This window comes from Micromesistius poutassou (assembly GCF_964030765.1).
Source record: "Micromesistius poutassou genome assembly, chromosome: 11".
NCBI lineage: Eukaryota > Metazoa > Chordata > Actinopteri > Gadiformes > Gadidae > Micromesistius > Micromesistius poutassou.
Window position 1 is genome coordinate 15141799 of NC_140281.1, and position 11480 is coordinate 15153278.

Sequence of the window (11480 nt, forward strand, 5' to 3'; positions counted from 1 at the left end):
GGAGTTCTAAAGCTCTCCCCCCTCACATCCCCCGAAGCCTCCCCCCTAAGCCTGAGATTGGTTGTTGCCACGGCAGCACAACTGTCAGCGGTGGTCATGGAGGGGCCAGGGGCCGTGTGATGGGAAGTGACAGGGCTTTATTTGAAAATCCCATTCAGCTCGGCCGCTGAGCCTCGGCAGACAGCCTGATACTCCTCAGCTAGGAGGAGGAGGAGGAGGAGGAGGAATAGTTGGGTTGGACAAATGAGACCAAATAAGTGAAGTGGGGGAGAAAAAGGAGGAAACTGAATGAATCAATACAATAATGACAAATTGGAAACAAAATGTTTGTTTGGTGCCCCCTTGGTGCAGAGAGACTTCCAGAGAGATGACAACACGTCTACACAGGCCCTGATGTGATCTCAGTTCCCCGTCAAAGCATTTCTGTTTTCCCTTTCTTAGCTACTGCTCTCCACTCAAACCATCCTTACATCAAGTTTATATAATTAATTTTAAACTTTTTTTCATCTCAAACAAATTAAATATATCAAATTCAATCAATCAAATTCAATTAACCAAACAAAGTTTGATGAAAGGAGGATAATATAAAAATAGGCAGAATATTATGACTGAGATTTACGTTCTAATTTTTTTTTTTAAACATGTATTTATCCATATATTTATTACCGTGTTCTGATTGTTTAATTCTCTTATTTGAATGATCTGCCAAGGAGTTGATTGGCTGTTGACTATGGAACCCTGGGTGAAAAGAACTTCCATGTCGAAAAAAAGGCGGGAAAACGACAGAGATGACATTATGCCTCCATCTTGTCTCTCTCCAGCACATCAACAACGACCACATCCACGGGGAGAAGAAGGAGTTTGTGTGCCGCTGGGACGAGTGTTCCCGGGAGCAGAAGCCCTTCAAGGCCCAGTACATGCTGGTGGTCCACATGCGCAGACACACCGGGGAGAAGCCGCACAAGTGCACCGTAAGGACACACACACACACACACACACACACACACACACACACACACAAACTGAGGACCATGTATTCAAACACACACACCCTAAGGACAATGTATTCACTCTCACACACACACACACACACACACACACACACACACACACACACACACACACACAGAGGACCATGGATTCCCTTCCCCCCCACACACACACACACACACACACACACACACACACACACACCGAGGACTATGTATTTAGACACACACACACACACACACACACACACTGAGGACCATATATTAAGACACACACACACACACACACTGAGGACCATGGATCCCCCTCCCCACCCCACACACACACACACACACTGAGAACCATGTATTTAGACCCCACACACACACACTGAGGACCATGTATTCACTTTGAACATTTTCTTCACCCGTGTTGATGCACATTGTTTAACCTTCAACCTCTGCCCATACAATCCATGTCCCGGTGAACGCACATTGGACCACACACAGTGACCAGCAGTAGTGCACCATGTGTCCCTACTACGTGTACTATTCGACGTAAGGCGCTAAGTGTGGACGTAAAGCCTGTGTCTCCGGTTCTCCCTGCAGTTCGAGGGCTGTGCGAAGGCCTACTCCCGCCTGGAGAACCTGAAGACCCACCTGCGCTCCCACACGGGGGAGAAGCCCTACGTGTGCGAGCACGAGGGCTGCAACAAGGCCTTCTCCAACGCCTCGGACCGCGCCAAGCACCAGAACCGCACGCACTCCAACGAGGTACCCAGCCTGCTGCTGCTGCTGCTGCTGCTCTTTGATTGGTCAGAGTGGGAAACGATCTCGTATCGTTGGTCAGATAGAGGTTATCAAGCTTTGGGTTTAATTATTTGGTGGTGCGGGGGATGCACAGAAAATTTACAAACATGCAAATACAAATCTAGCTGTTGTTTTTTTTGCCTGCTGTTTATCACATAATCAGGAGAAAACATAATAGTCCAAATGAGACCGGCATCGTCCTGCCATTGCAGATTACACCAATTATGGATAGTTCTAGCTTTAGGCAAACCACACTCAGGAAACCACAAATACACTTCCCTTGTCTCTATGGAGCATGCCCTGGCATGTAGCCTCACCTAATGGAATATGAAGGTCAGAGAGGCAAATTATTAAGCCTACTATAATAAATTATTATTATAGGCTTATTTTAAAAGTTGAATAGAGTTTAATGTTTATTCCAAGAACCATTCAACTGTGAATGACCGTTTCTGCAATAAATGTTCGTAGCAACTGATTGGCCACAAACGTGACGCATGTGAATTCTCCCCTCTGATTGGTCAGAAACCGTATGTGTGTAAGATCCCGGGCTGCACCAAGCGCTACACGGACCCCAGCTCGCTGCGCAAGCACGTGAAGACCGTGCACGGGCCCGAGGCGCACGTGACCAAGAAGCAGCGCGGCGACTACCCCCGCCCCCCACCGCCACACTCCCGGGACCCCGGCGGCAACGGCCAGGGCCGGTCGCCGGGGCAACTGTCGCTAGGCGGCTTCGGGGACCAACGGGAGTACGGCCACGCCCCCTCCAAGCAGGACGACTGTCTGCAGGTCAAGTCCATCAAGACGGAGAAGCCCATGGTAGGAGATAGGCTCTCACAGTGGGCTGGGGTTCAACTTCATGGGCATCCGTTTTGGATACGTACCATCCACCTGTCATCAGAATGGGCAGCATGAAAGAAAGATAACGTCATGCTTTTAATACATGCTAACAATAATAAACGCATAGGATGTGTTTAACTTCTAACCCCTGGCTGATACTAGCTATTAGCTATACTCTTCTTTAACACACTCCCTGACTACCAGAAGTAGTTTAACTGAATTGCTTTGCTAACCTTGATACGTACTTCAACTACTAACTACGTGTGTGTGTGTGTGTGTGCGTTCCAACAATACTTGGTGTGTGTGTGAGTGTGTATCTGAGCGAGTGTGTGTGTGTGACCTCTACTAATAGGTTAATGTGTTCTTCTATCCTCTTGGGCTTCTAACTCCTCCTCTTTCTATGGACAGTGGGTCATCAGGTGAGATAGGACCTTCTCCACTAACTCCTCTTCACCTCCTCCGTCACCTCCCGCATGCACCACCCTCTCCCCATTAGTCATGTGGTTCATGTGTTCTGTTGTGCGGTACTAAAGATATGATGCCTCAGCCTCCGGGCCTGATGTGTTCCCTGAAACACAGAGGCATCCTATCTCATTGGTGTACTTTTATTTTTACATTTCTGTTTTTTCTGTATTTTTACATTTTCTTCCGATCATCTTTTATTGATTGTCATCTCAATGTCTTCTAAAATGTGATTCCTGGCTGTAAATGAAAAGCACTGGTGCTTTTCATGGTAAATGGTAAATAATAACAGATTAGTGGTTAGGGGGTTGGACTCCAGGCTGAAGGTTTCTGGGTTTCGAACCCCGATGTCCATAGTCCTGCTCAACGCTTACCTGCTCCTCAACGACGTGTTGAACACACTGCAGCCCCACCAAACATGTCTGGCAACGCCTCCAATTCAACTTTGTATTGTGGGAAGGCTCACGCGCGGGCGGGGGATAGCTTTGCGTTGAAGTTGAAGGGGCGGGGGGTCAAAATTAGCATAGTGCAGCGAGCGTGGGCCGCATGTGAGTCGACCATCGACATTCATTGAGTCCTGGCGGACCATACGGACTTGTGGTGAATTTGACATCCTGGCTTTAAGCACTTCCATCGACAACGTGGTAAACAGTTTCAAAACGCAGTCCACGTGTTTGGTTGGGCGGGGCCGTACATCCATCCGGGTACAAGCGTCTCCTCAAAGACGTCCGCTGACTCTCTCTCCTCTCCTCTCCCTCGCAGGCGTCTCAGCCAAGCCCTGGCGGTGAGTCTTCATGCGGTGAGCAGTCCCTCTCCAGCCGTGGACTCCACCCTAATGTGAGCGCCGGACGCTCACCGGGGGCGGGGTTAGCGGCAGCGGAGGAGGAGGGCAGCCGGGGGGAGGACGACGAGGATGAGGACGAGGGGGAGGAGGAGGAAGAGGAGGAGCGGGGAACGGCGTCCATCATGGACGGCATGGTTTCTGCCGTGACGCTGGGCGTGCAGGCGAGGCGCGGCGTGGGCCGCCCACTGCGCTGGATGGAGCACCTGAAGATGGAGCGGCTGAAGCAGGTGAACGGGAGTCTGGCCCGGCTGGGGTCCCTGTCCCCCACACCGCCCCATAGAGGCCCCTCGCTGCCACACATCCTGGGGAAGGGTGAGTTCAAACCAGCTGACCTCCATCATTGGTAGCACTTTACAGTGAGGATACAAGAATTAACCATTGATTAAGTAAGGGATAGTGTATAGAACGGCGGTCATTATCGGGAAATAAGCCCAGACACGGTGAACAGGGTTCCAACACCGACTCGAAGCGGAGGTGTCTTGCTTCGCCCTGAAGGGGCTGATTTAAGATAATGACAGGCGACGTTCTATACATTATCCCGCTTATTACACGGCTACTTGCCAAAACGAAAAAATAACTTCACATGGTGTGTCTTTTTACACGGTGTGCCTGTTACCAGCATTCGTAGTGTTGATCAGCAGAGAAATAGTCTGCCAAAGACGTTGACGTCGCTTAGCAACCGAATCCGCTGGGGTTGATAAGTTACCGGACTACTTGTGGAGTGATATGAAAGACGTGAATCAGAGCCACTTTCCTTGACGGCAGTCATTATATGCTTAGCAACGGTCATTATTGAAAAATAATTGACCGCTGGAAGTCGGGAAGGCCCATGCAAGTGAACGGAACATTCCACAGCATTGAGAAGAGCCGTGTAATAACATTAGTTAATGCAGTAATAAAGATTCACTAACAATTAACTAAAAGTTGATAAACAGTTGACTAATTGTCTAGTAATCATTTACTAATTCATGTTTAGTAACGGTAATGGTGTTCATGTTGACTAAGGTAATGGTGCTCATGCTAACTAAGGTATTAATGTTTACATTATTTAATAGTGCTAGGGTAAGGCAGAAAGACATGAGATAATAGATGGGATTTCTGGGGTCTGTTGATACTGATAACTGAACTTCTTTGACTATATTGTCTCTTAGAACACTGACTTTTGTCCCTCCTCTCCTCACCACCTCCTCCCCCTCCCCTTCCTTAATCCTCGCCCACCGCAGGATCCTGTCTGGACAGGCCATGGGAGGTCCCCGCGCCTCCCCCGGCCCCCCGCCCGGAGCCGGGGGGCGGGCCCACCACGGAGCTCACCGTCCTGCAGCTGCTGCGGGAGCGCCGCGACAGCGCCAACAGCTCGGCCGCCAGCTCCGCCTACCTGAGCGGCAGCCGGCGCTCCTCGGGCATCTCCCCCTGCTTCTCCAGCCGGCGCTCCAGCCAGGCGTCCCAGAGCGAGGGGGGCGTGGCCACCGCCGCTGCCCGCCACCATCGCCGCCTGCACAACCTCAGCGCCACCGACTCCTACGACCCCATCTCCACCGACGCTTCGCGGCGCTCCAGCGAGGCCAGCCAGGGCGGAGGCGGCGGAACGGGAGGCGCGATGTCCAGCGGCGGCGGCGGCGGCGGCGTGGGCGGTGCTATGTGGGCGGGTCTCGGCGGGGGAGGGTGCAGTGCGGGAGGAGGAGGAGGAGGCGGAGGGTCGCGGGGCATGCTAAGCCTCACCCCGGCGCAGCACTACCACCTGAAGGCCAGGTACGCGGCTGCCACCGGGGGCCCGCCCCCGACCCCGCTCCCCAACATGGAGCGCATGAGCCTGAAGACGTGCACGGAGGAGGGCGGAGGGGCGAGCCACGGCCTGCCCCCGCTGGTCAGGCCGCGGCGCTGCAGCGACGGCTCCAACGGCTACGCCAACGGCTACGCCGACGCCAACGGCTACTCGGGCCACTCGGTCTCCAGGAGGAGGGTCTTCTACCCCGGCGAGGGGCTGGGACAGAGCACCAGGCGGGCCAGCGACCCGGTGCGCTCCCAGGCTCCGGATCCCGTCCTGGGTCTGCCCCAAGTGCAGCGCTTCAACAGCCTCAACGCCCTCCACCCCCTGCCTCCTCTGACCGGGGCCCAGCACCCGGCCGGCCACGGCTTCGCCCCGCAGAACCTGGGGGTGCGACCCGAGGGCCACCAACGGGGGCTCCAGCACTCGCCCTGCGGCCCCAGCATCGCCGAGCACTCGGCCCTGGAGGCCCTGGCCATGGAGGTGGACGGGGAGGGCGGCCTGCTGCTGGCCGACGAGGACATGCTGCCGGACGACCTGCTGCAGTACCTCAGGGCCAACGCCCAGGGAGAGTCCCACCACCACGGGGACCTGGTCCCCCAGGCTGCTCCGCTGGACGTGGATCCCATGTTTTACCCCGGGCCCCATCAGGGGCTCCAGGAGCTGCAGCAGCAGCAGAGGACATCCGAGAGAGAGAGTCCCAGCCGGCTGCCCATCCAGTGGAATGAGGTGAGCTCCGGCTCAGCCCTGAGTCCGCCCCAGAAGCAGGAGCAGCAGGCCCAGCTGTGTGGGAGGTGGCAGGGACCCCGCAACGGCACTCACCCCGCCCCGGCCCCACCGCCAGCCGCCTTCGGCAGGTTTGGCAACATGGTGGTGCAGCAGCAGAGCTCCAGGGACTTCCAGAACGCCTGCATGGTCAACCCGACCTTGAAGCTGGAGTCCCCGGCCACCGCCAACTCCTGCATGCAGGCCACGAGAGGGAGTGGTCGCGTCCCCACGCAGACGTACGGCACCAGGCCCGACTTCTCCCAGATCGCCAGCGGGCCGATCCCCCCGGGCTACGGGCAGCAGGCCCAGAACCAGGGGCACTTCCAGCAGAACCACAACAGCCGTGCCTCCTGCCAGATGGGCAGCAACCTGCTCCTGAGCCGTTCCTCCATGAACAACCTTCTGCCAGCCCTACCCCCCCACGACCCTGTGACCCATCGGCCGGCACCCAGTGGCGGGTACAGGAACCTGGGCCGGGCCCAGCAGTACCTCAGCCTGGAGAGGAGCACCAAGGAGCAGAGGGCCGGGAACCACTGCTCCCTGGTCCACCAGGTGTCTGGGCTGAAGCTGGAGGCCCCGGACGCCGGCTACCTGTCACAGGGCTTCGACGAGGCCCTCTGCTTCGAGCCGGACCGCCTGAAGAGCTCCGCCTTCCCCGGAGCGCTGCAAGACCAGGGCCTGTTGGAGCCCATGTCTCCGTCGGTGGACCAAGACGGCGGAGAGGGCATCCTGTCCCCGGGGTCGGACCATGTCACGAGCACGGTGCACGGCGGTGGCGGCGACGACGGCGTTCCCGGCGAGATGGACGAGGTGGTGAGCCTGGACTTTGGAGCCATGCTGGAGGACGGCTACGACCAGGGCAGCCTGGTGTCGGGCGTCATCAGCCCCTCCATCTTCCAGGGTCTGTCCCGGGCGTCGTCTCGGCTGACCACGCCACGGGCCTCCGCCACCTTCCATGGCGTCGGTGGCGGCGGCGGCGGCGGTAGCGGCGGTAACGCGCTCACCCCCGCGGGTCACAACAACATGGCGATCGGAGACATGAGCTCGCTCCTCACCAGCCTCGCAGAGGAGAGCATGTACCTGGCCATCATGCAGTAGCTGCCTCTCTCCCTGACCCTCGTTCTCCCCTAGCGACCGTATCTCCCTGACCTCTCACTCCTCCCCATTGGTCAATTGGAAAAGGGAGGGAAAACCTCTGGTGTACATGAAGAACTTTTGAAAAAATTAAAAAAGATGAGGATGAAATTGTAAACACTTAAAAGTGTCGGTTATTTCAAATGTATTGTTCTGGAAGTGGTTGTGGTGGCCAGATGTATTTTGTAAAATTAAAAAAGAAACATCCCCATTTTAAAGAATAAAAGGGATGTGTCAAATGTACGTGTAAATAAAGTTATATTCCTTTATTGGAATGAAGGCTATTTTTGGAAGCCCATCCCTTTGTATAACGACATGACGGTGAGCCTCACTTTGATCTGTGCTTCATTTCCCCCTGTACACACTGTTGATATAAATGCATGTATTCAAGGTTTAACATAAATGCCGTCTTTATAAAGTACATAGACTAGCCCATGTGCCAACTTATCTCTTAATTTTGAGCTGACGGGTACCAAGCCTTTAATTTGCGTTGAATCTCCTTGAGAGAATTTAGGTTTTTGGAGAGCTGACGCTAACTTTTTACATCACCGTTTTTTATAAGTGGTATATATTTACATCTATCGTCCTTTCGTTTGTATTGTTGCTTTGACGGATCTTTGAATCTTAATGTTTCTATAGTTCTATCGGGTCTTAATGAGTGGTGTGTGTTTAACGGTATCTCAGTACATTCACGGTTCTAAAAAGATAAATCACATAAAAAATGAAAATGTCCAAGTCTTAGAATTCACCGTAACAGCAAGTATATTCTTCTCGTCAATATTGAAACGGCTTGTTTTTAGTTAGTCCGCTAAGGTACTTATGGCTGTATAAAACTCCTTTTTATATTCTGTTAGACATAACTGAATGTTGACGTTTGATTGCATTTTGGAGGTAATGTAAAATTTTTTTTTTTTTTTTTACACATTGACTACACAGTGTCCCATTTGGTGCTTTACTTACGCTAATACAGCTAGCTTTTATGTTTCTTTGTATTTTCATTTTACGTTTTACTTACATTTTTGGTGGTCCATATAACAAGTATTTGCCTCTTTTGCTGGTGAATATGATGACGTACTGTATAGGAAATATTATTTTCTCCAAAGCTCTTTAAGAAAGGCGTGTGCACCGCTATTGCAGTGACGTTAGCAAAAAACAGTGTTAGCATTGGCTAGCAGCCCGCGCACAACGTGTTAAACGTTTAACGTATTAAGCGGATTCGCTAGCATTAGGCATCAAAGGAATGAGGTACAATTTGTTTAATATGTTTTCGGTACTTTTTCTCAATTCGTTTTTTTGTTGTCATATCATTTTGTTTTAGTTTTTGAAAGCAGAAATGTATTCCTTTTACAGGAGGAAAGAAAATTGAGGTGTGTGCCTTATAACTGCCTGTTTAAAAAGAGAACTAACACTGCCAATCTTCTGTTGCCAATGAATTATAGAACAAAAAAAATAACAACCATTTGAAGTGTCTTGTGAGACCTGAATAAACGACATTCGGCAATTACTGACTATCAGAGAGTCATGGTTTGCGAAAAGCATTCTTTTACTTTTTTATTATCATTTTTTTTTCATGTGTATTGTCTTATTTTATAAATATATATAAATGTGTAAATACATTACTCTTTGTGTAGGTTTAGCAGGGGTTATGATGCGAAGGGTCAGGGGGCCAATAAGATGAGACTCTGCGCCCCTGCCACAAAACTCACTCCAACCTTTTATAACTGACTACAAATGTTTGTATGGTTTTAATAAAAAAATAAAAATAAAAGGAAATTATAACTTGTGTGCCCTGTTTCTTTTATGTCGACTGAATTAGACAATAAGTTGTTAGTTAACTTAATATCTGTCCCACAGGGGCAGTTTTAGTGTTTTGGGTGCCCTGGGTAAAAATGTATTGGGGCCCACTTTAACAAATAATACCATAATATCATTCTCTTTAGAGATCTAGCTGCCAGTCTACTGTTTCATATGGCTTCCATGGCAGCACATTTAATCTATAGCAAGGATATTTGAAATTATTAGGCAGTCAAGCAGAAAATGTTGATCTACTCTTCCACAGACATTATTATACATTACATAGGTAGGCATTTCCAGTATTGGTACACATGACACACTAGTGCTGTTTTTGTGGGATTGAATATGTTTGAATATCCTATTGTACCATATAATTTGGACCAACAAATTAGCTTTATCATTGAATCATTATCCCATGTAGTGCAAGTTCTTTCAAATTTAATATTCTGAATAATAATGCAATTTCTTGTCAGATTGTTAGAGCCTTTGTGATACTTTTTGGCAGTTTGCTGTGTGAAATACGATATGTAGGGCCTATCATTTCTAAAACCTATCCTAGTAATAATGTTTGTAATTTTTACTTAATCAATCCATATAGCTTATTGCTTTGCCTGAGTCCCAAGACGGTTGGGAATCATTGATCTATTGAATGTCGATTTTCGATCTACTGAAAGTCATTTTTGAGAAACTGTTTTACCTTTCGGTTCAACATTCAAGGCTGTTCAGACAGGACATAATTCACACATTAGGCCTACTATTTGATTGCAAACATATTTAATAATTTGATGTTTGGATTTGACGTTCGGAAATGACAGGCATTGCCCTGTTTTTTTTTATGTACACTTGGTTATGGTTTCATTTCATGAGATTACAAAATAATAAGAATAAGAATAATACATACAATTAGAAAGGATAAGATTCAGAGAATGTTTGGTTTGCCATATTGTCACATACGGTCTCACCAAAATAAAAAATTAAATTGATTTATATTTCATAAAAACCTTCAAGACATTAATAAAGTTAAATCAACATTTTAAAATCAAGCTGTACCAAATTTTATTAACTCCAAATACAAAAATAAAATATTGAACTATATGAAATATTACAAAAATTATGACCGACCAAAATCGTCCTAAATTCTAGTCTTAATAAATGTCAAATATCGAAACTAAAATCGTCCTCCGCGATGTAAAATAGTTAGTGGCGGAATTCCGTGAACAGCCGCCACTAACATCAGCCGAGCGACCCACTGCTCCCAGAACATTGTTAGTCTTTCTTGCCCTCTACCGGTCATTATCAGAAATTACGGCGCTTATAAACGGCGTACTCAACTAATCAACCTCTCAAACTGACTGAATACAGCAACATGCTTTTACAAACACGCAACTGATTTTAACTTTCATACCGAGCCGTGAGAGTCCTGCTAGTCGTGAGATGAAAGCGAGTGGTCGTTATAATGAAGGAATATGATCATTGGGTTCCCGACGGTGTCCTCTCTGCCAGGTATTTCACTCCCGCCTTCTCCTCACGCCCGGCCTATCTGCGCTTATTTACCCTGACAGGCCATCTGCACCCATCACCAGACCCTCGCTGCTGTCCATGCAAACAGACACGGGCCTTGCATCATTCGGGCTTTTACTGACAGAAGACGAGGATTAGTTTCTCCGAGTGTCCATTACAAGAGATTCGGAAAGCTCTCTGCAAGAGTGTGTGTGCTGAACTGATGACCATCGTCTGACTCTGAACTCTCTCGTCTGACTCTTCCCCCACCCTCCGCCGAGGGGGGCATTAGAAACGCTGCTGGACGCGAGATGGACTCGTCTGCATCTTTGATGCTCTGGGGCTACCATCAATGGGAAATAGTAACACACACACACACACACACACACACCCCTCTTTCACCTGTTGCGTCGAATTTACCGATGTTAAGCAATATACACCGTTAGGGAACATCAACTAAAAGTTGTAGGGAATGATAATGACAAAACGTACATTATTTATATACGGTTACTTTTTCACCAGTTCACTGACGTCGCTCAACAAAATTTGCGACACTGGCAGCAATATCGAATGAGTGAAACGTCGCAAAACAGGATGA

General features: G+C 49.5%; 1 protein-coding gene across 1 annotated transcript in view; it reads left to right on the plus strand.

Moving 5' to 3' along the window:
* gli3 (GLI family zinc finger 3) overlaps nt 1-7552 on the plus strand; it is a gene marked incomplete at both ends in the record, with an annotated part of 54382 nt that extends 46830 nt beyond the window's left edge. The window contains 5 exons of the mRNA XM_084475200.1: nt 822-971; nt 1578-1742; nt 2301-2594; nt 3840-4233; nt 5145-7552. Coding sequence (XP_084331326.1) covers nt 822-971; nt 1578-1742; nt 2301-2594; nt 3840-4233; nt 5145-7552 — 3411 coding nt within the window. The remainder of the gene's footprint in view (nt 1-821; nt 972-1577; nt 1743-2300; nt 2595-3839; nt 4234-5144) is intronic.
* Between the last annotated feature and the right edge of the window lie 3928 nt (nt 7553-11480).